The sequence below is a fragment of the Aquarana catesbeiana genome, linkage group LG05 (assembly GCF_042186555.1).
Source record: "Aquarana catesbeiana isolate 2022-GZ linkage group LG05, ASM4218655v1, whole genome shotgun sequence".
In the NCBI taxonomy this organism is placed as follows: domain Eukaryota; kingdom Metazoa; phylum Chordata; class Amphibia; order Anura; family Ranidae; genus Aquarana; species Aquarana catesbeiana.
In genome coordinates, this window is record NC_133328.1 from 81653627 (window position 1) to 81679243 (window position 25617).

The 25617-nt window shown below is 43.5% G+C and overlaps 1 protein-coding gene across 8 annotated transcripts in view; it reads left to right on the forward strand.

Moving 5' to 3' along the window:
- Positions 1–315: 315 nt before the first annotated feature.
- Positions 316–25617, forward strand: part of DIP2C (disco interacting protein 2 homolog C) — a 751814-nt gene continuing 726512 nt past the window's right edge. For all 8 annotated transcript variants that reach the window (XM_073629914.1, XM_073629915.1, XM_073629910.1 and 5 more), the window contains exon 1: positions 316–949. In XM_073629914.1, the coding sequence (XP_073486015.1) occupies positions 865–949 (85 nt within the window). In that variant the 5' untranslated portion in view covers positions 316–864. The remainder of the gene's footprint in view (positions 950–25617) is intronic.

A 25617-nucleotide genomic window follows, 5' to 3' on the forward strand; every position in this document is an offset into this window, starting at 1 on the left:
TAGTCTCTTGGTCACTGGTTGGATATGGTGGTAGGTGTGTACCTCCATGTTTAGTCTCTTGGTCACTGGTTGGATATGGTGATAGGTGTTTACCGCCATGTTGAGTCTCTTGCTTACTGGTTGGATATTGCTTGTTACAGAAGAACATTTAATAAATAGGGGTCCATTGTTCTCAGAATTCTCCGCCATCCAGACATTTCCTGTGAGATACAAACACCACAAGGTGGAAGGTCTTGGAGGGGGGATAGATGAAAGAGATGAAATGTGACATTTCCACTTGTTCACACTTGGTGATGTCAAATGTGGGTCACATGACCGCCTTATCCACGTGGGAGCAGCACCAATGGCAAGCTGCACATCTGACTTGGCTGGGAAAATGATGCAGCAAAGCATGCAGTGAGAGTGCCCGGGAGGGGGCAGAGAGTGCAGCCAGCTGCATGAGTGGTGCAGGAGGAGCGGGGAGTGCAGTGCCGGGGCTCTGCGTCTTTAAGGTGTCAGTGTGTGTGGATGAGAGGCGGCCCCTCCCTCCCTGCCTCCCCGCTGGAGAAGAGAGCAGCACAGCGAGCAGAATGATCTGCAGACCTGCCAGGGTGGGCTGCCCGTCTGCTTTGTGATCCGGCCTGATGTACCGCACACCCCGCTGACACACTCATAGCAAAGGGGTGCACGGGGGCTGGACGTACCGATCGGTGCGCATCGATCGCTGATCACAGGAGGAGGATAGGAAGAAATCAGTGCAATAAATAATAACCCCCCATGCCTGGCTGAGGAGACCTTGACAAAGGCAGAGCTGGGGGGAGACTGAGTGCTGCGATTGCTTATTGCACCCCCCCCCCCCCGCCCCCCAACATCTAGCACTGGGCAATGGCGGATCGCAGCCTGGACACCGTGTCCCTTCCCCTGGAGGTGAGAGCCAGGCTGGCCGAGCTGGAGCTGGAGCTGTCTGAAGGTAAGGAGTATGCATGCCCAGCCCTGTGTGTGCCCTCTGATCGGCTGCAGAGGGGCCCCTCCATTGCATCCTGGATGGGGGGGGATGCTGATGCCAGCCCATTATCTAAGCAAATGCATCCCTCATCCTGCCCCCCCCCCCCCCCCCCTTAATCCAATATTAACCCTTTCACTCCAGGGTGCTGATAGGCTCACCTCTGGCATGCAGAGGGTTAATATCTTAGTGTATGCTGGAGCTGTCATTAGGGCCTCATTGACCATTGAAGGGTTAATGCTGTCATTCTGACCCCCCCCTCCCCTTTATCCATGCAGTAATAGGGATGGATGGGCACTGTAGTCTTGGAATCATGTCCCCCCCCCCCCCTCAATCCAATCTTAACCCTTGCAGTCTGATGGCCCTGGGGTGTAAGTAGGCTTCTTCATGGCATGCTGAGGGTTAATGACTCAGTGTGTGCTGGAGCTGTCATCAGGGCCTCGCTCTCACGCTTTGACTGTAAAAGGGTTAAAGCTGTCATCCTGATCCCCCCCCCCTTTCCTCCATGCAGTAGTAGTGATCAATGGGTGCTGTAGTCCTGGAATCATGCTCCCCCTAGTGCCCAGGGTCCTGGAATCATGCCCCCCCCCCCCCCCCCCCCCAGCGTGCCCAGGGTCCCTGCTCTTTGTGGTGGGAGGCAGCAGCTGGATTGCATTTGTTGAGATGCAGTCCGCTGACACTTGTGTTGCATTTAGCCTGGCATGTCAGTGCTGGGGGAGATAAGAGGTGTGGAAAATATTCCCTGCCTAAAAATATCATTTACAGCCAGCACAATGTGTCCAGGATCATCGACAGCCACTGTTATCTATGGCATAGTTCTCACTATCCTGATTTTCTTTTGTGTGCATCCTTCCTTTTTTTTTTTTTTTGTGTGTTTTATCCATTAATCCAAACTGGTGAAATCTTTGCAGGATTAGTTTACGTGTGACAAATTGTGGAACAATGGTATTTAGGACTACCCCCCCCCCCCTTCTTTGTATTGAACGTTGGCACATTAAGTTAATATTCGTATCGCCATTCTTGACACGGCAATCTGTACATTTTCTGTTAATTTTATTTTAAATTGTGTGAATTAATAACGATCAGAAATAATCCGCCTATAAAGTCACATTTGTTTACTGTCTGGAATCAATCTCAATTACAACATTGCCTGTCTATAGCAAAAGGGATTGAAAGTATTGCTGGCATCACCATGGCAACCCTGCTTCCAGCATCTCCATCCAGAGAGAAGCCATCTTTAAATAGTCTAACACCAACCTGTTCATCGGGGAGGCTGTACGCGGGTCTCTTCCTGCAGATTACTGAAGGTGAAAACTACGCATGGTGAAAGGTTAACCCTTTCATGACCTCGCCCGTCGTACAGATCTTCTGGGAATGCTTTGGCTGCTGGAATTAGTGTTGATGTAATTTCTTTTCCTGTTGTACAATATAATATGTTTTAATACAGCATATTATAATGTGCCAGCATCAATCTAGTGAACAATGACACCAGGTGCCATGGAATGTCATTTTGGGAACAAAAAAAACATGAAGGCAAAATGTTATAATTTGGTATTCTTTTAGATTCTGCCGAATCATTATCATTATTATTATTATTATTATTATTATTATTATTTCTTTCTTTTTTTTTTTTTTTTTTTGTTCGTTGAATTGTAGCAAAAATAGCAAAACAATGGAAAACATTGTGCAGTGTTCGCTGTTGTGCCATTTTTTTTTTTCAGGGATCTAACAGAAAAATCTGCATTTCTTTTGTCACAATATTTAATTGAAGGGAAGATCGCAAAACAATGGAAAACATTATGCAATAGAGAGGCTCTGGCCTGCGTTGTCATTCTTAATGCGTCCATGCTTTTGGAATTGAGAAGCGGATTGAAGGGGTGGGCATGCTGCCTGTGCAGCTGCAGAGGGGCCAGGCAGGAAGGAGGGGGCCATTTGGAGGGGTACAAGGTAAGGGCATGGGTACCAAGAGGTCAGGATGGGGTAGAACCTTTCTTTCTGCTACTGATGATTATCACTGATGGCGAACATGATGCTAACTGGGAAGTTTAATTGGTATGCATGGCATGGGATTGGGTCCATTGATAATGATGTTTTGAAGCCACTGATGAGGGCATAAATGGTAAGATGTGGAGAATCACAACAAATGGGCAGTAAACTTTTAGCTCTATCTATATTGCAGATGCCCTGTTAGGTCATAAGGAAACAGACTTTGGCCCAGTGGTACCAGGGCAAGAGGATATGTACACGGGTGGACTAACACTGATGAGCATGAAAGGGGGTCTGCACTGTTTCAGGACCCTCGTGGTTTATCCTGACAGTTTTTGTGCTAATATGCTTCTGTAACTTTCCTGCCTGCTCCTTGGGTCAGATTGATAGACCACACGGATGTTGATAGTCCTTATTGAACCTGTAGCTAGCATCCACCATAACCATTGCCTAAGCCAGTGTTTTGCAACCAAGGTGCCCTCAGGGACTCAATTTGCCCTGGATCAGCGCCATGAGTTGCAATGGTGCCAGTGGACTAACCATAACAACCAATGACACTCTAAGGCCAGAACTCATGGAGTCATTCATTGCTATGGTGATGGAGGCCAACTTGATCGCACCATGGCAATGCATGGCTCTCATCCAGGGTGTGCAGGGGGCATGGAGGGCCACCCCCAGCATTCAAGAGAAGACAGAATGCCACCTTCTCCAGACCTCTTTCACCATGCTGCTGGAGCAAAAGTGTAGGGCCCTGATGTGAGGAGAGTACTGTGTGATTGGGCAGGGAGGCTCTGTGGTGATGGGGAGACTTGTGTATGGAGGTGACTGTGACATGAGGGGTGGGGGGAAGGGCACTGGGTGCCTAGAGATTTTGCATCTTCTTAAAGGCTGTCGCAAATTAAAAAGGGTTGATAAACCCTGCTTTAACCTACAACATGGCTGCCATACGTTTTATGGTGATAGGTGCACTTTAACCAGTCAGGCTATGCATTTTACGGGCCTCTGTGAAAGAATGTTGTGCTTATTGCTGTGATCTTATATTCTTCTTCCATAGCCTTCAATTTCAAAATAGCATGTGGGAAAATAAACGTGTTTAATAAATTATAATACAGGCTTGATAAATCCAACCTAAAATGCATGAAATCAGACTGAGTGATGGAAATAATAAATAATATAGTGAGGAAGATGGAAAAATGTGGAGCCTCATTGATAAAATGCTGCTGGTATTCATCATGTTGTGTGGTACTGGAATATAGGCCTAAGGTGTGCCGTCACCGTTGTGTGAGGAATGGCGCCAGTCAGAGTGGCTGCCCTTGCGGTTGGATCTTGTGTTTAGGGGATGCTCTGTCCAATATGGCTGCTTTGCTACGTCATTAAATAAAGAGTTGCTGCCTTACACATCATAAGAATATCCCAAAGGCATACTGCAGGTTTAATAATCGATTTAAAATAGAAGGGATTTTTTTTAAAATTAAATTTGCCACATGTCAGGTTTGTGTAAAAACCATGTAGTGAGTACTGTCCGTGATACTTTATTATTTTTTTTTATTATTTTTTATCTGCACTAACCGTTATATTTTCAGCACAGCAAGATTTTGGGGCCTTCCTACTACTGCTAAGGTCCAAGGCTCCAAGCAGTAGGCCATACCAGTAGAAGTAGTAGGTAGGCCCCAAAATCTTGTCCTGAAAATGTAACTGGTATTGCAGATTAAAAGAAAAAGAAAAAAAAAAAAGGACGGTATTCCACTGTATTGTTGTGAGTGCACCCACATGGCAACAATCACCGTGAGAAAAACAATCGTTAAAACCAAGTGTAACAGAAGACTGTCACCCAGGTCTATTTAGTTGGCTGGACCTCTTAAGCTGACCATATACTAGTAGAATTTTATTTGAATGTTTTCATTTTTGAACGTTTGATTCATTTTCTAATGGTCAGTGGGGTCAAATCGTTGTTCATTTTTGACCGTGGTGGCAAATTCGAAGGAGCGGGATGGAAGATTTTTCTTGAATGAAATTGTAGGTGTGAATGTGATTTACATTTGGGAAAAATTGTATATATTATAATGAACCATGTTTTAATACAGCTGGAATTCAAATGGCAAGACAAAATATATAAGGTCTTTCAAATGAAAATAACTGACTCATTGATGGTAATAAAGAATGTGCTGATGAACTATTTTTTTTCTGCAAACGTTCGACTGAAAATCTAATCCTGTATGGCCACTTTAAGTTGTTATCTCCTACAGAAATGTGTTGGAGTTGTGATACTGTGCTGGTAGCATAATGATACAATACTCAGATAAGCACTGTTTGCTACAACTTTCTTACTCTAAGAGCCGGTTCACACAGGGGCGACTTGTCAGGCGACCTAGCCGCCTGACAAGTCGCCTCCCGTTCTGTACAATGGAACCGTTCTAATAGGAGTGACGCAAGTCGCTCCGACTTAGAAAAAGGTTCCTGTACTACTTCGGGGGCGACTTGCATAGACTTCTATGCGGAAGTCGTTTGCAGGTCGCCTCTCTGAGGCCACCTGCAAGTCGTGCCGCCCCTGTGTGAACCGGGGCTGAACCAGGGGGTCTCCAAACTCCGCGGGCTGAATGTGGCCCTTTTTGCTTGTCTTTATCTGGCCCTTGGGGCACTATCCTTCTCACTGACACCAAAGACTGGGCATTATTCCTCCCACTAACAGAGATAGGGATATAATTCAAAGTCAATTCAGAGTCAATATTCATGATGGGGACACAGACAGCAGTAACTGAAATATAGGTTTTGCCGTTAGATACACTTTTAGGTCTAGTTTATACTTGCTTCAAAACAAGGCTTCGGACACGCTTTGTTAAAGCTCTCTGAACGCCAGTCAAAGCTCCCGTCACTAAATAAAATGGTTAGCTTACAGTCCTGTTTACACCTTGCTTTTGCTTGGTGCTTCGATGAGGCTTTGGTGGGGCTTCAGTGGGGCTTCAAGCGAGCTTTACCATAGACTTCTATGGAAGCTTTGAAGCACAACTAAAGCTACATGGGGTATACTTTTTAAAGCGAAGCAAAAGCAACGTGTAAACAGGACTGTAAGCTAACCATTTTATTTAGTGACAGGAGCTTTGACTGGCATTCAGAGAGCTTTAACCAAGCCTGTCCGAAGCCATGATTTGAAGCAAGTGTAAATGATCCATTAATGTTCTAGCCAGTGGCGATTGGGGCTCAGTTTTCCTAGGGGGGGCGGCCCACGGCCCCCCCCCAGCCAGCCAACCATACACCACTGGTTCTAACCCCTGCTGGGAAAATAACCTTTGGAATCTGATTGGCTGCAGTGGGTACTACAGGACATTGTTCACTCATTTGGTAAATGGCAGCCAAAAGAGAAGGGCTTAGTTAAATGGAAAGTTCTTTGCCCCCAGTAGTGCTCTCGCTGTAAGGGGTGGCTCAGATCTCTCTTCAGATGACATTTGACAGGCAGGAAGGAGACATTATATCGTCTCTCGCTGCCTTATTAACCCCCTAAACCTAGCACTAACGTGCCACAACCATGTGCATTGCATGCGGTTGTGGAGCATCCCTAGTCATTTTAATGGGTCTTGTTTAGTGGGTGCTGCTACCCGCAGACCATGGCATATGTACACCCCCTCCACTGCCTTTGCAGCTTAAAGGGGAGCAGTAAAAACATCGCTAGACCATGCATTTTTACTGCTCCTCAACCACAAGTGTAAACGAGGCCTAAAAGTGCTGATTGTAGTATGTTTGTATGTTGTGATGGGACAAGCGGTCTTCACCCCCAGCACAGGGTCAATGAGTGGCTGTCAGTATGATATCACCTCTGGGCTCCAGATTTTGGTAGTTGGACATCTTAGCATTCTGCACTTGTCATCAGTCACTTCTTGTCTGTCTGGTCACAGGGCGAGGAGAAGCTGATTTGTACTCCTGCAGTCTGTATGGTTGTCTCTCTGTAAAATTGTGACTTGTTTCCAGTGTTAATAATAGCAAAGAGATCATCAGGCTGGTATTTCTTCCTAGAAAAGTTGGCAAGCCTTGTGGTATGGAGAAGCAGTAGTGGGGCTAACAGTTCTTTGGCTAAACCTCTGAAAATCCTGAATTGGGGAAAACCCCCATACTCTTAAACTGAATTCTTCACACACACTCTTGTGTGTTAACATGCTTGTTTTCATGCATTAGGGTGCACCCAGATAAAGTATATTTAAAGCAAAAACCTTTTATTTAGTTTAGAACAGAGTAGGGATAGTTAAAACTCCTAACAGAGTTCTATGCATCTTTACTTCCTGTCCCACAGACACAACAGGAAGTGAGAAGAAATCCATCTCCAAAGTAAGGAAAATCCCATCTTGGACAGCTGTCACCAGAACGAATGTCCACTTTGTTCCTCTTATTGTGACAGCTCAGGATTCTAAATTTTCAGTCACTTTTAACCACTTGACCTCCGGAAGATTTCCCCCCCCCCCTTCCTGACCGGGCCATTTTTTTGCGATACAGCACTGCGTTACTTTGACAATTGCGTGGTCATGCAACTCTGTATTTTTTGCACTATAAACAAAAAAAGACAGACAATTTTCAAAAAAACAACTTTTTTTTTTTTTACTTTCTGCTACAAAACGTATCCAATGAAAAATTTAAAAATCAAATTTCTTCATAAATTTAGGCCAATGTGTATTCTGCTACATATTTTTGGTTAAAAAAAAAAATCCCAGTAAGCGTATATTGATTGGTTTGCACAAAAGTTATAGCGTCTACAAACTATGGGATATATATACCGGAATTTTTATTTTTATGCTAGCATTGGCAGCGATCTGCAACTTTTTGTGGGACTGCGATATTGTGGCAGACAATCGACACTTAATTGACGCTTTTGACACTTCCTGGGAACCATTGACCCTAGTACAGTGATCAGTGCTAAAAAAATGTGCACTGTCACTGTGCTAATGACACTGAGGGGGGGGGGGGAGTTAAACATCTAGGGTGATCAAAGTGTTAAATGTATGCCTAGCCAGTGTTTTTTGTAGTGTGTGAGGTGCTTTTACTAAGAGAAGTGAGGGATTTTCATCCCTCACTTCCACCTGTCAGAAGGGAGCTCTGCCTTGTTTACATAGGCAGAGCTCTGTTCTGTGTGTTTTCCCAACGATCAGCGCGTACTAGAGGACATCCATTCAGCGGCACCCGTTGATCGGCTTCTGCTGTGACTAAACGCAGCAGACGTGGCACGTCCCCTACCTGGAAGTGTAGAACAGTGTTTCTCAACTCCATTCCTCAAGGCGCCCCAACAGGTCATGTTTTCAGGATTTCCCTCAGATGACACGGCTGTGGTAATTACTAAGGCAGTGGAACTGATCAAATCACATGTGCAAAATAATGGAAATCCTGAAAATGTGACCTGTTGGGGCACCTTGAGGACTGGAGTTGAGAAACACTGGTGTAGAATCACGTAAATATACGCGAGTCTGCACAGTGCGGCCGCCCTCTAACAGGAAATCTGCAAGTGGTTAAATTGACACTAAATTCCGGTTTAAAAAATTATATTCAGCCCTGGTTCACATTGATGTGATTTGACATGTCAAATTGGTGGCAATTGCCAGGAATGGCACTGTCCTAATTAGTGCGAAGCTGCACCAATTTAAAAAAGTAGTTTTATGTACTACTTTTTGTGATTTCGAGGTGCGAAACCCGCACAGATGTCTGTGAAATCACAACCGAAATCTGGACTGACATGCCGGAGTGAAATCGTGAATCAACTGAACTTGCACGGCTTCATTCCCGCAGCTCAGTGTGAACCTGGGCTCAAGTATGTATTCTTAATTCACAAAGTCCCTTCTACCGCTCTCGGCCTTCCCCCAAATTTCTGAGTCCGGGGGTCCGGCGTGTCCTCATTCACCGTTTTAAGGTCCGATTTCAGCACAAATTTTTGACTGAATTCAGAACTGAAACGAACCAAAAGACGCACAGGACTCCTGTGCAATTCACACCGGAGCCGCTGCGGAGATCTGTGAACTGGCTTCATAGAGAACCGGTCACAATCTCATGCTATGCGGAGAAACCCACATCAGTGTGAAGTGAACCCAGTCTATATTCCCTTTTTTTTTTTTTATTTATGAACCGACTTCCTTTTAATGGGTATAGGAAGCTTTGCTCCTGAGATGGACTGTGGGATTTGTGGTGTGCATAGAGCAGTGTACAGGACTGCAAATAATGTGTACTTCTTGTTCCCAACCCAACAAGGAGTGGGGAGAAACTCTGAGGTTCGGGAGCTCAGAAAGGAAATTATAAGAAGGCAGAAAAACACAGTAAGAAACTATTTCAAAAAATAAATAGATTACAGGGCCGCTAAGTAGTGGATGTGTATGAATTACTTTTGCCGAATAAGGATATCGTTTAGTGTCACTTTAATCCAGTGGTTACCAGGACACAAAAAGTAAGTCTTCCCAGCTGGAGCACAGACAGCCATATATACAGAAAAAAAACATTCCTGTTTTCAGCTCTTTTTTTAGAGTTGGTTCCTACAGGTTGGATAGATTCTCACTCTCCACCCTGAGCACAGGAATAGCATAGTATCATAGTATTCTTCTAATTTCAGGCCATACAGGTAAGCCAGATTCTTCATGATATAGGACTTCCATCCCTGCTTTAGGCATATTACTACCAATAGTCTATGACCAGCAGTTTCAACTTGTAAATCATGTATGTGTATATGTGTGTGTGTGTGTGTATATGTATATGTATATATATATATATATATATATATATATATATATATATATATATATATATATATAATATGCCCTAGTTCACATTGGTGCAGCTTTAAAATCGTGCTAATTCAGCGCAATTTCAAAGCTGCGCATCAATGCAATTTGCACTGCCGATTTCATTGCAGCTTATGTCTTCATTTAACAGAAGTCTATGCAAGTCGCAATGAAATCGGTAAAAAGTACTGCAGGAACCTTTTTCATAATTGCTGTGACATGAGTTGTGGAGATATGAAGGGTTCCATTGCCGGCAGTGGGGTGTGACTTGGAACTTGCATGACAAGTCACACTGGCTGTGCTATCAAAATGTTGATGTGTATCTATTTTGCTGATTTGGGACTTCAGAAAATCCTGCTTCCAAATCTTCTTCTTGGTGTGTTGCTTTTTTCTTCATTGCAGCAATAAAGGTGACAGAGGTTCTACCCCTTCTCTGTACAGTATGTATATATGTGTTTAGTTGTATCCAACTCTCTGCAGTTCTATAGGCCAGCTCCCTGGGCACCATATCTGATACACTTTCCGGCATCTTTGCATAGAATTTTCTTGGCAATTTTTTATGAGTTAGGTTGCCTTCCCAGCATTTCTTGGCTTGGGATTGACGTTCAGGAACATGGGAAGAAACTGGGAGATCATGCAAACTCCATGCAGCTAGTGCCCTGACATAAGTGCTAATCACTAAGCCACTGTGCCGGCCTAACCCTTCCCTATTCTGTCCAAAACTGTAGAAAACAAGTTTTAGACTTTTTCATACACCTAAAGGCAGCCCATAAAATTTCTTTGAATCTACTAACAGCGCACCTTTGGCCAATGACAGTCCATTTTTCTTCTGTCTGACTTGCTATGGGTTACTGCATTTTGCACTTTAGCTTTGTCTCATTGAATAAGTCTGATAATGTCTTTAAAGACAACTAGCTTGCTATCTGGTCGTGCAGAAAAACCCCTTGGGCATATGTAATAAGTCAAAAATCAATATGCAAAGTTAATTAACAACCAATAGGTGATTATCTTTTATCGCTTCAGATCTTTCACATGCTTACTTGCCCATGGCTACCAGTCTTTTGCCTTGCACTGGAAAATATACGAAAGAATAAAACTTGCTGCATTGGACAAAAGTCCCCGTTCTCTTTGCACCATCTTTGTAAAGTCAAAGCATTTGTCTTCCCTGGCGGCATAAACTGAACGCTTGCGAAAGCCTAGAAAACCGGCCTCGCACTTTCAAAATGTCATCCGCAACTTATTTATTTTTATGGATTCTGTTTTCTTTTGCGATGCATGAAGCCATGCTAGAATTTAAAAAAAAATAATGGATAAAGGGATTGGTTTTTTACTATATACTGTATGTGCCAGGGTTGCCAACTGTCAGTAAATTCACGGACACTTTGTAAAGTCCATGATTTTTACATCTGTCCGTTAAAGACTGTAATGGACTTGGTTGGAATCTAGGATGGAAGAGGACCTGGAGGTCCTAGTAGATGATAGGCTCAGCAATGGCATGCAATGCCAAGCTGCTGCTAACAAAGCAAACAGAATATTGGCATGCATTAAAAAGGGATAAAGTGATAATTCTTCAGCTATACAAAACTCTGGTCTGGCCGCACTTGGAGTATGCTGTCCAGTTCTGGGCACCAGTCCTCAGGTAGGATGTACTGGAAATGGAGTGAGTACAAGGAAGGGCAACTAAACTAATACAGGGTCTGGAGGATATTAGTTATGAGGAAGGGTTGCGAGCATTGAACTTATTCTCTCTGGAGAAGAGACACTTGAGAGGGGATATGATTTCAATTTACAAATACTGTACTGGTGACCCCACGATAGGGATAAAACTTTTTCGCGGAAGGGAGTTTAACAAGACTCGTGGCCATTCATTAAAATTAGAAGAAAAGAAGTTTAACCTTAAACTACGCAGAGGGTTCTTTACTGTAAGAGCGGCAAGGATGTGGAATTCCATTCCACAGGTGGTGGTCTCAGTGGGGAGCATCGATCGTTTCAAAAAAGATAGATTAGATAAGCACCTGAACGACCGCAGCTTACAGGGATATACAATGTAATACTGACATATAATCACACACATAGGTTGGACTTGTGTCTTTTTTTTCAACCTCACCTACTATGTAACTATGTAACATTCATGGGCAGATGTAAAAATCATGGATTTTGCAAACTGTCCTTGAATTTCATGACAGTTGGCAACCCTGGTATGCCCTGTGGGGGGTTGTGGGGAGAGGGGGGGACAGAAATCCAGGGGGTGCAGCCTACCCCACCCCCCTAGATGCAGCCATGTGGCATTTACTTGGCTGGAGCTATTGGGAGTTCATGCATTCACTGCTGCCGGTGCTATTACAAACACGGCAGCACTGGCATCCCTCCAGACTTGCCTGTGCCTGGCTTCTCATTGTTGGCCGCTTCCGCTGCTATGCTTGCACAGCGTCCCTCAATACGTGCATGTCCCTAGCTTGTCACTGTCTACTGCCGTGGCTTCTATGCTTGCATGATGTCCCTCCAGGCATGCTATGGGCCCTTTCTGAACTCTCTTGGCTTGCATGTGGCCCTTGTGCTGTGGGTGGAAAAGGACCTAGGGGTCCTAGTAGATGATAGGCACTAGGTAATTATGGACTCTGACCATTGTCACTTTTGAACGCTGCACCTCCCAAAAGAAGCATAAAAACTAGTGGTGCACTGAAATGAAAATTCCAGTGCTGAAACCAAAAATTCAGGATGCAAAAAATTTTGGCTGAAACCAAAATTGACTTTAAAAAAAAAAATATTATATTTGATTAAATTCACACTGAGCACTTTTTGAAGAGCTTTTGCATTTAAAAAAAAGCTCAAGAAAAAACACTTTAAATTCTATGTATGTTTTCACACTGGTCCATTGTGCTTCCATTGCAGTGTTAAAATTCCTGCTTGCTGCATTTTTGGTGCATATTTGGCCAGTTAAAAAAAAAAAAAATAAGGAAAATAAACGCATCTCCCCATTGAGATGCTTTGAAAACGCAGCAACAACGCACGCATGTTACATTTTTTTTATGCGGTTTTTGATTTACATGACCCATGAAAAAAACAACACCATAAGCACGGTACAATCCCGGCCAAATTGTGTGCATTTCCGGCATCCATTATTGCCCCCCCCCCCTTTTTTTTTTTTCTATTGGCCCAACACCGACAACCCTATTTTCGGCCGACATTTTGGTGCATCACGCCAAAAAAAAAAAAAAAAAAAAGCTGGACGTAAAAATCCAAGAATGTGGAGCTGCAGATGCTGCGTACAACCTGCCATTCAAGTGACTGGCCGTAGGGTTGTAAATGCTGATGTTTGTTTGATTTGGTGATTTGTACATGTATGTGCATACAGGGGGTCCCCTAGTTACAAACATCCGACTTACAAACGACTCCTACTTACAAACGGAGGCAGACAACAGGAAGTGAGAGGAAATCTACCCCTAGGAAGGGAAATTCTCTCCTGTAAGAGCTATTTTGTGGAAAAGGTACCTCCACTGATGCTTTATCACCAAGGCTTGTTTCCACAACAACCCAAAATTTTCCAAATCCAATTGTCATTGGGACAGAAAGTGAGGTGAAATCTTCTGAACAGGGGCAAACACAGCAAAACAAATGTTACAGGGGTGTTAACCCTTCCCTATGCTATCCAAAAAGCTTAAAAATAGTTTTTTTGGCTGGAGCTACACTTAAAAAATGTACCTGTTCCGACTTACAAACAGATTCGACTTAAGAACAAACCCATAGTCCCTATCTTGTTTGTAACCCGGGGACCCCCTGTATAATGTATTTCCTGAATGTGAAACTTCAGTGTTCATAAAGTATGTCACACGCTCGTGCGTGGGTAAACACTGATACCCAGTAGAAACCCTGTTCACAAGCATATGCCCGCCTAAAGTATGGCATGGGTGGAAAAATGACCCAAAACTGCCCTGCTTACTGCCAGACAAGCCGTAAGGCTGGGTTCACACTATCTTTGCACGCGGCTCACAGCAGGGGTCCGGCGTGTCCCCCCGTTCACCGCTTCAGGGCCGATTTTTAGCCCAACTTTTTCGCTGAATTTGGACCTGAAACGGACCAAAAGACGCACAGGACTCCTCCTGCAGAGATGTGTGAACTGGCTTCATAGAGAGCCGGTCAAAATCTCCTGCTATTGCAAAATGGATGCGGAGAGCCCTCGCATCCAATTCGCAATAATGTGATGTGAACCCAGCCTAAAGGCGGACGCACAGAGCGTCGAGGTGCAAAGATTTCTCTGACTTCTGAAAAGAGCAGATCCTAATAGGTGTTGAAGAAAAAGGCGTTTAGAATGACCTTTGTCCCATTGACAGGATAAGGCTGATTTGTAGCCATATACCTAGGCCAACCAGGGGCCCCTTTGGGTGAGCAAGGTTCCTACTCTCTGTGCATGAGCAATGTTTAGAGGCTTACAAGTAGCTTATAGGAACATCAGCTGTCACTCCCGTGACCCCAGCAACATGCTTTGGGTTTCAGTTTCTCCGTGGCAAAGGCTTAATTTTGTTACAGCATTGAATCGCACAGTGTGACTTTTGAAATGAAATGTGGCAGTGTCACTGGAAAGAAAAGACCTTCTAACTGGCCTCCTTTCTGAAGATTGTTGTCTATTCAAACATTTGACTTTGACCCAAACCCCCCCTCTGCTCCCTCCTTGACCATAAATAGACACCATGACCTTCTGGGTCAGAGAGATTCTCTTTGCTGGAGTTGGAATAGAATTCTAGATTTCATCTTCATCTTTTTTTTTTTTTTTTTTCCTTTTCTTTCTTCTAACGGTTTTCAGAGGGCATTCTGCCAAGAAAGTAAATTCAGTCCATGACAGCCCCGTCAGCAGCTGGGAGGAGCTTCCAATGTTGACATTGTATTCCTTATTTAACGCTTTCATGGGGGGTGGATTTAAGATCCTCGCTGGACTGATCTTCCTTTTTTTTTTTTTTTTCCCCCTTTTGTCTTTTTCTTAAAACTTTTTCTTGATTATAATGATTGGTAATTGTGTAACAAAAATGATATGTAACAATTTGTGTGTGTGTTATGTGCTATAGCTACAAAGGTTGTTGGCGTCTTGCTTGTTGATAATGATACAAGGCATTGCAGAGTTGTGTTTTTATCCCCTAGGCATGTGCTTATTAAAGATCAGCTCTGATTAAAAAGATACAACTGCTGAAACCATTATAAGCGACCAAGTAATGTTTTTACCCCCCCCTCCCAATTGTAAAGGGAACGCATCCAAAGTACACGCACACAGATTTGTGTCACTGCCTGCCACCTCCATTGATTGAAATCATAACTTGCATAAAGCAAAATAAAGCAAGCTCCTATTTCAGAACTATATTCCCTGAGAGGCTCGGCTGTGACTTGTGGAGGAGAAGGAGAGGCTGCATACAGGGTATAGAGAACATATATTACAAGGACGAATTTTTTTTTTTTTTTTTTCCCCCTCGTCTTTTTCTATTTTTTTTTCTTTTAAAATGTGCTTGTAACTTTTAAGTGTAATAAACTTTGGAAAAACATGGGTGTTTGAATAAATATACATAATCATGGATTTTTTTTTCTTTAATCCTTTTAAAGCCTAGTACACATGGGCCCAAGTGTCGGGTGGCATCAGCCAGTTCAATAGAAATCATCTGACATTTGGCCCGTGTGTATGGCAGCCGGTCCAACAGAAGCAGGCCATGACCCTGTCAAAGGCTCATGACCGAAAAAAGGTCCCGTTCAGTGCTCTCAGCTGACCAGAGTGTTCTGGCGACCTGAAAGTGGTTATGGTGCGACTTTGCCAGATGAATTCCTGCCCACTTGAGTACTACTTTTGATGCGACTTTAGAAGTGGCTTTCAGTTATGCCTGGGTAACCTTCCTGTGATGTTGGATCCAAATCAAATCAATATAGATGAGGATCCGACTTGGAGGCCACTTCTATTAAAGTCCATGGGCACAAGTCGGATAGAAGTTGCCTTGAAGTAGTACAGGAACCTTTTCTAAAGTCGGAGCAACTTCTAAGTAGTGTTAATTAAGACCGCTCTAATTGACTAACATGGGATTTCGCATGTCATGCGACTTGGGTCTCACAGGTCGGATCCCAAGTCGCGGCAGCGTGAACCGAGCCTACTGCACATGCGCAAAGCACGCTGCGCCGTCTTAGACCCCTTTCACACTGGGGCGGTTTGCAGACGCTATTGCGCTAAAAATAGCGCCTGCAAACCGACCAGAAACAGCCGCTGCTGTCTCTCCAGTGTGAAAGCCCCGAGGGCTTTCACACTGGAGCGGTGCGCTAGCAGGACGAGAAAGAAAGTCCTGCTAGCAGCATCTTCAGAGCGGTGAACACACCGCTCCTTCACCGCTCCTGGCCATTGAAATTAATGGGACAGTGTGGCTATACCGCCGGCAAAGCGCCTCTGCAGTGGTTTTTAACCCCTTCTCGGCCACTAGCGGGGGTAAAACCGAATACCGACAGTAAAATGCCGCTGACGCCTCCCCCGCCCCAGTGTGAAAGGGGCCTTATAGTCCAGGCATCAGGGGAAGGAGGAGGGGGCGCAGACTTTTGATGAACCTCGCCGCGGTGAGGTCCAACGAAAATAGGGACAGGGTACCTGTTGAAAACAGGTACCCGCCCCCCCCCCCCCCACCCCCCCCCGATAAGCGGAAATGCCACTTTTGCTATGTTTGTGGATGATTTCTACAATAAACCTGAACGCTTTTGATTAATCCAGTGTGCGGCAGCTCTTTCTTCTACTCCTGGTTGGAGAATGCAGACAGCTAAGCTTGCTCCTGCACCTGGAGTTTGAGTGACGTCAGGGAGCAGCAGCTTGGAGCAGAGAATCTTTTTACTTCAATGGCTGTTTGTGCTTCAATAACGCAACACATTTTTCTGCCATTAAAATGGATTGCATTAGGACAGCCCAATCAATTTAAAGCAATCCCCTGCTCACCCCCCCGCACCCCCCAACCACTGCTTACTTAGTTGCGGGTTCTGCACATTTAAGGTACTCACCTGCCCAGATTTTCTGATCCCCGGTCGTTCCGGCGCCACCATCTTCAATGACATTGAGAAGCTGCCAGCTCTTACAGGTTCAACCGGCGGCTTCCCAATGACGCGTCGATTGGCCTCATCCTACTCCTCCTTTCTCGAAGGACTTTACCTCCTGGGATACATGATGTACAAATCCCAGTCAAAAGCGTCCAGTGCACATCATTCGCCTTGGTGAATGACATGCATGGCGGAGTGATGAATAAAACTGAAACACACATTGAAAGGAATTCAATAAATCTGCTGCTCCACTTTCTGGTGTTAAATTGGTTGTAAAGACGCAAGGTTTTTTACTGTCATACATTCTATGCATGAAGGTAAAAATCCTGTGTGCAGCAGCCCCCCCTAATACTTACCTGAGCTCCCTCACAATCCAGCAGTGTCCTGAGAGCCTTGCCTCTCCGGGGACTCGCACTCCTGATTGGCTTTTGGGAGCAGCGGGAGCCATTGGCTCACACTGATGTCAATAGCAGCCAGTGAGCCGAGATGGACTGGGTGGGGCCGAGACCTGGCTCCATGTGTGAATAACAAATATTGGATACTTGTGCGCACACCAAAAAAACAGCAAAAATGAACAAAAACAACTAGAAGGGTTAATTGATATAGCTGCCAGCATAAGGATGTTCACACACCAATCAAAGAGAGATAAAAGGTTAACAAATTATGTGGCGCTTATTAAAGTCAAAACAAATATATTTCAGCTACCAAGAATTCAGGAGATTCATGACAGAAAATCCAAATAATAATTGTGTTTTAATATTGATCTTCCATTACATTGTGTAACCAAAGGTTATAATGAGCCATTGTTACATTAAAGAAATGAATATATCACACCCACTCCCCGGTGGGTTACAGGTGGGGCTTCGCAAAAAGATGGAAAATACATTTTTTATCCAGGAGGGGAAAATAATAAGTGAAAAAAAGGTATCATTCCTAAAAAATACGCTCCAAACAGAGCACAAAAATTGAGTGAATACTAGACCAATGTGCAAATATACAAGTGCAACATCAATAAATGTATATAATAATGACATGGTAATAAATATGACATGGTAATAATAAATATTTATATATATATTAATATATTATTATTTATAACCATGTCATTATTATTCATTATTATTACCTTGTTTTCATTTATTATTTTCCATCCTTTTGCGAAGCCCCACCTGTAACCCACTGGGTTAAACCTTTTTCTGACATTTGTTGGTTTCAAGTTAAAATCATATTATATTTTTTTTTTTTTGCTAGAATATATATATTAGAGACCCTAGAGAATAAAATGATGGTTGTTGCAATATTTTGTCACACTGTAATTGCGCAGCAGTCGTTCAAATGCAGTTCTTTGGGAAAAAAATTACACTTTAATGAATTAAAAAAAAAAAAAAAAAAACTAATAAAGTTAGCCCAATTTTTTTTTTTTTTTTGTATAATGTGAAAGATTTTACGCTGCGAGAGTTGTGAGAGAATCGTGATCTTTTTATCCTAAGCAAAAAAAATTGTTTTTCTCATTTTGGCCAGGATCGTGCAGCTCTAGATTGTATTATACTTCACTGAGGATTGTTGTAACGTCCATTTTACCGTGATTTACTGTAACACGTCAGTGTGAATGGGCGCTGAAGCTTTGCATTTCTATCTAGGGCAGGGGTTTCCAAACTATGGCCCTCCCAGTTGTTCAGGAAATACAATTCCCATCATGCCTAGTCATGTCTGTGAATGTCAGAGTTTTACAATGCTTCATGGGACGTGTAGTTCTGCAACAGCTGGAGGGCCGTACTTTGGAGATCCCTGATCTAGGGTATAGGTCAGCCTGGAAGATGGGAACTCTTTGACCTATTATCTCTTGGTCTCTGTGGGTTGCTTTTATGGCCGTAAAAAAATTTTGGTGGAAAAAGATCTTTTCAAGATCTGATAGTGACAGGTTGAATGGTAACCAGCTCCGGTGTGTGGGTTGGTTTACAAACAAAGCTTTTGCTTTTTTTTTTTTTCCTTGTATTATGCTTCTTCAATTCATTCCATCTCCTTGAAAGACCTTGTCATAGATTTGTGAACAGCTTGTCCTGATAAAACGGATGGACTACACAAAGGCAAGCATGACTGTCATTCAGCTGTTGCTGGGTGTGTGTGCACACTGGGAAATACCAAGACTCATTCTGCATCACATCAGCCATGCATTTTTAACATACTGTGGATATAGAATATAACTTCCATATATACATCTCTGGAATGGAGCTTTTATGTTGGCCAAGAAAAAAAAATCATAGAAGAAATCTCTTGGACCGTATTTATTCGTGTCTGTCTGAAGAACAACCAGGAACAACTAGTCAGAATGGCACTTTTGTTTTAATTGCAATATGAGAATGAAAGGACACTGTTAGGCATGGACAAGAAAAAGGTGTGTTCCCTCGAGTGCCGGTAAATGAGGCCCACCATATCTTTGCCTTAGTGCTTGACTGCTAGTTTCCCATTTTGCACCTTATAATCCAACTACATATTAACAAGTATTAACTGTTTTTTTATATACTAATGGTATTTGTAAAAATCTTGATATTGACCTCTGGTAAACCTTTGCTCCAGTAGTTCAGTGTGTGTGTGTGGGGGGGGGGGGGTCAGCACTGTGAGCTGAATGCCGTCAGTCAGTGCCGGTACAGTGTCATCAAGAGCAAACATGCCAGACTGCGCCCCCCAAAGATGTATGAGCATTTATGTGTAAGTAAAAATCCTCCCCACAAAAACACTGAGCAGTAACATGCATGCTTACCCCCTAAGTATAAATCTGCCATTCTGCTTAAAAGCTTAAATCCCCCCCCCCCCCCCCCCCCCCAAAAAAAAAATTACCATCCCTAACACAAATCTTCTACCCCTAAAATTCCCCCTCCTAGTACACATTCCCCCCCCCCCCCTCACCACTACCACACTTCAAATCTCCCACTCCCAGCAGAAATCCCCCCCCCCTTACACAAATCCCCCTAAATCACTACTCTTAGCACCCCCCCCCCCAATTTGCCCTCCTAGAATAATACCCCCTGTCCCCCCCCCCCCCCCCCAATTCCCCCTTCCAACACAAATCCCTCCCCCCAGTTTCCTTGTGGGGCTCCCCTCACCTTACATGATACCGCAGTGCCCACTCCTTGTCCCAGCCCTGCCGTCAGTCTTTACCAGGATGATAAAGCCTAGGCATGAACACATCAATGTATTGCTGTTGCTTCATTGTCCAATCAGGGGAAGCAGAATTTCATCGGCCATTTTGATCATTTTTTATTTAAGTTGATAAATGTTAATTTTCAACCAGCTCAGTCAATGTTTAAATCATTGGCGAAACAGTGACTGAATCCTATCATACATAGTCGCTGTTCATCAGCACAGTTGTATTCAGGCAGCTGCGGGTTGCAGAATACAATGGGGAGATTGCGCCATCCATGTTGTTTTTGTGGAGGTAGAAATCAAGTGATTTAAGCCGGCCATAGACGGAGCGAATTTCCTGTGGTTGTAGGAAAAACATTTGCTTGATTTCCCCATCAACACAATACATGTTTACAGGGTATTCCCTCCTGCGGGGCCATTGTATTCTCGTTGCGGGGGGAAGCCGCCCCCACCGGGAGGACACCGTGATTATTGCTAGCAGCTATAACAGTGCTACCAATAATCGCATGTAAAATCCAGCAGGCTGGTTGTACCCAAGTTGATCATTTGATTAACTTGGGTACATTCAACCTGCCCATACATGGTTCAAATCTTGTTTGTTTACTGCTGAACTGGCTGAGATTCGAACCGTCTATGGCCAGCTTTACTCTCTTTTGTAGGCTGTACAGCTGAAAATTGTCTATGCCCAGCCTAATTGTGTGTTGTGTTGTTTTTTTCACTCCATGTCAAAGGTAAGTACATGTCTCTTCCTGTTTATTTTTGTTTTTTTAATGAAAACTTTAATTCATACCTAAACCCAAACCAAAAAGTGTAATGTGTTAAGGCTTACCAGTCCATAAAGTGATTGTAAAGGTTTGCTTTTTTTTAAATAAAAATAACAAACGTGTTATACTTACCTGCTCTGTGCAAGGGTTTTGAACAGAGCAGCCCCGATACTCCTCTTCTGGGGTGCTCTGCCGGCGCTCCTGGCTCCTCCCCTTCATCGGGTGCCCCCCAAGGAAAGCCGCTTTTCCTGGGGGCACCTGTGCGGGTACGATCCTGAGTCCTGCTGCTGCGTTCATTGACACAGACAGCAGAACTCGGCCCCGCCCCATGGAGCTGCTGGGCCCGTGCACATCGGTGGATCAGATGGGCTCAGGTAAGAAAAAGGGGGGGGGCTCTGGGGGCAACTGCAGCAAAGTGCGTTTTTCACCTTTTAATGAATTCTATGCATTAACCACTTGCTTACTGGGCACTTAAACCCCCCACCTGCCCAGACCAATTTTCAGCTTTCAGCGCTGTCACTCTTTGAATGACAATTGTGCGGTCATGCAACACTGTACTCAAATGACATTTTTATAATTTTTTTTCCACACAAATAGAGCTTTCATTTGGTGGTATTTAATCACCACTACTGGGGTTTTTATTTTTTACTAAACAAATAAAGTCGTGTTTCATAGTTTGTTATAAAATTTTGCAAACAGGTAATTTTTCTCCTTCATTGATATGCGCTGATGAAGCAGCACTGGTGGGCACTGATAGGCTGCACTGATGGGGACAGATAAGGTGGCACTGATGGTCACAGATAAGATGGCACTAATGGGCCCTGATGGGGGCACTGATAGTTACTGATAGGTTCCTCTGATAGGTGGCACTGGTAGGTGACACTGATGTGTACTTGTAGGTGACACTGATGGGCAGCACTGTTGATGAGGCACCGATTGGTGACATTGATAGGTGGCACTGTGAGGTGACACTGATGTGCACTTGTAGGTGACACTGATGGGCAGCACTGTTGATGAGGCACTGATTGGTGACATTGATAGGTGGCACTGTGGGCACTGATGGGTGGCACTGGTAGGGAGCACTGTTGTGCACTGGCAGGTGGCACAGGTGGGCACAGATGAGCTGGCGGCTGCTCTCCTTGATCAGGACCGATGTCCCTCTGAGAGCCGCCGGTGATCAACTGTTTTTTTCTCTCCTCCCGCTGGAGAAAAAATAGACGATTACCGACTCTGTTTACATCACATGATCAGCTGTCATTGGCTGACAGCTGATCACATGGTAAGGGCTCAGGATTGACTCCTTACTCTGATCTGTGATCAGCGAGTCTCGAGGGGTGCGCAGGCCGCTCAAGCACGGCAGGACGTCTATTGGCACCCTCCCAGCAAAGTAGGTCTGCGCTGTAGCCATCATTCGGCTATAGCGCGGATCTGAAGCGGTTAAGGTAAAAAAAAAACTTACAATTTACAATCACTTTAAATGTGGTGGATGCATTTTGTTTTCTGTTTTAGGCTTTTTCCCTTCATTTTCACAAATAACACACTTCTTGTTTCTGGGTGGCTACACTCACACCTCCACTGTATCTGTGGAGGGATCCAACGCTCTCACCTAGGTTGGACTTCAAACTTATCTGCCTTTTTTTTTTTTTTTTTTTTTTACTCCATTACATGTGGGATGGGGAGGTCTAGTAGTTACAGAAGGAAGATAACACATCAAGTTCAGCTCTCAAAATGTGACAAGGACACGGCACGTCTGCCAAGATCTTTTCTTCACTTGCTGAAAATATTTTAGCTTGAAAAAGGACAAACAACTAACCACTATCTAAGAAATGGTGAGCTGTAATATATCACATTTTTGTTCTTGAATCTTGTTAAAATGTCTTTGTGCACATCGCTATATAATTGTAAAGATGCAAAATAAGAGAAAGGAGACATTTCCCTTTTCGCTCTGCAAATCAGGAAGAATAGAAAAGACTTGGTTAGACTGTCACCACCTTGGTTGTCCTCCTGGATATATTGTGAAAGGAGTATTAGTGGAAAATCCTTCCAATGGCCGGAGCCGGCAGTGTAGAAATGTCTCTGTGGTTGCACTTAGAAGGGGCTTGCCAGGGTGTTTCCTGAAATTGTCTGCAAGTTTTTTCCACTAACTGGGCAGCTGATCAGCCGAGTCTTCACAGGGCTGATGCAATGTCCATGCCACTCCGCTCTGGGCAGACGTCTGTGCTGCTTTGTAGAATACTGGAATTGAAACCGCAGGGTGGGAAAAGCATTGAGGTGGCTTGGTTAAAGGAGAACTCCGGGCCAACCCAGCACTCAGATTATTCATTTAAAAAAACAGTTTGCTTGTGTCTGCATTTATTTTTGGATGAGCTTTTTGAGAGAGAAAAATAACAGTCTTTAAAATGTTGAGCACTGCTTTTCTTTTATTAACAGAAACCTGGAAAGAACACGTGAAGGTTACTATAGTTGACCTCTTCTTTAGAAAGTACCAATTGCTTTTGTCTTTTTTTTTTTTTTTTTCCTTCAGTAGTTCACTGATCCAAACTAAGTATGCAGATAATGACTTTCCTAGTTTGTATATCTGTTCCATGTAAATGATTTAAACGTGTTGAAGCCACGGGGTCAACTTTAAAATGGTATTAAACCCCAAAAGAGTATTATATTGCAGGTTACCAATTCTAGGATGTGGTGGCTGGCCAGATCACCAGGTGAAAATAAATATAAAAAAAGCCTAAAAAAACAAATGTAACCACCACCAGAACTGGTAAGTCGCAATATAAACTGTTTGCCATAACATTGTGACCACCCACCATAACACTGACCACCCACCTAATATTGTTTTGCTGTTAAAACAGCCCCAACTTATGGAGGCCACTAACCCTCTGAAGGTATGCTGTGGTATGTGGGGCCATGCCGTCAGTAGCAGGTCCTTTAAGTTGCAAAGGTGGGTCCTCCATGGAATGGACTTTTCATAGAGCACCTGGTGCCAGCTCTTCCCCAGGAGAGCAATGCGCAAGCACCCGACCATCCACATGATATAAAAGAAAACGTGATTCATTAGACCAGGGTACCTTCTTCCATTGCTCTATGGTACAGTTAGGATGACCATTGTGGGCCCTTTTGCTTGTGGACACAGGTCAGCATGGACACCCTGAACAGTCTGCGGCTACACAGCCCCATACACAACAAACTGTGATGCACTGTTTGTTCTGATGCCTTTCTATCACAACCAGCATTAACTTTTTCAGCAATTTGAGCTACAGTAGCTCTTCTATTGTATCAGACTACCCAAGCCAGCCTTCACTCCCCGTGCTCATCAATGAGCCCCCATGTAATGAAATGAACATAGACAGACAAGCCTGTGTGACAACCATGCCTCCCGCTAAAGATCAAATGTAAAAATGAGGGTAGACCCGAAGGGACGAAAGTATGTTACTGGATAAATCACTGGGGGAAAAAAAAGCCTGAAAAAAGAAAACGAATGCAGCCACCACATCTAAGGATGCAATATATTACATTTATGTTTTTGGATTTTAGAATAATACAGTCAGTTGATGGCCGTGGACAATATTAAACATCTTTTCAACTTTTCACAGTTTCTGCATTTAATAACAGGCCAAACATGGTTATATCCCATGCAATTTGATCAGATAACAGGAGAATTTTATCAGATAATATAAACCCAGAAGATTTTCAGTTGAAACCAGATACTACAAACCAAATATCTCTGTTATTTTATTCCTGATTTTGAAGCAAAAAATAGAATGACATATAGCTAACTTGTTTAATAAACCCTATAGGGCTTCATGTACACTGGCCTACATTTACCGTGGCTGCTGAAAAAACCTGAATTGTGGCAAATTGTGCCACAATTTTGCCACATTTTGAGGCCAGTGTACAAAATGTACAAAATGTTACTCTCCTGAACATGAAAGAATCACATTCAGGATAGAATGTTTTGACTGCTAGCCATTGAAAAACGTGAACCGCTGCAAAAATGCATTTAGCGGTTTTGCAGCGTTTCGTGTTTTCCCGCGGTCAGTAGTGTACATGTGGCCTAAGGAAATAACATGGGCCTTTTGTAATTGTAGTCATTATATGGCTACGAAAAGGATGTACATCTAATCGCAAAATAGTAATTTTCATACAGATTGCTAATGTTTCTTTCCTTCATATCAAACAATATATTTTGCTATTTGTGGAGCTCATCCACCAGATCCTTTTAAGGAAAATAGAGGCACATGACTAATATTTATAATATGTATCCTGTGTATCCAAAGAGGTCATTGATGAGACGTTGCAAACCAGGTTAAAGTCATCCAATATGGAAAGCGTCCAAGTTGTATATGACTATAGTTGCGTCAAAGATAATTGTATGGTTTGGCCAGATAAACGTTATAAATTTGTCTTCGAAACATAAACTGACGCCTGTGTTCACTTGTTAATCATAATGTTTTCTATGACAGAATGGCAAAGTCGTTCCAAATGTCACATAGGATATGTGTACAGCGGTGTCAACAAACATGCTGGAATGGTCGCAATATTGAGGATGTTGATACTGATGTAGCCAACACAGATTATGCTCAAAGAAGGCATCCATTGACATCACAGATATGGAATTACCAATCACAATTCACCCACGACTGCAACTCCATAGGCAATTAATCACCTCTGAGTCAGCATAAGGCTTAATGTACACGGAACGTTTTTACAACCTCTGCTGAACGATTTAACTTGACAGATAGTTACCCAGGTTTAAAATGTCCGTTTAGCTGCGTTTACATGCAGAAGCGTTTTGAAAAAAAAAAATCTCTATCTCTATTGTCTGAACTCCTTTTTTTGCTTTCCAGAAACGACTATAAACGACCCTGTGTACATGTACTGATAAGATAACAGAGGAGAGTTCAGGACCAGTTGAAAAAAATGCCCAACTGCTCCTAAACGTCCGTTTGGCAGCAGC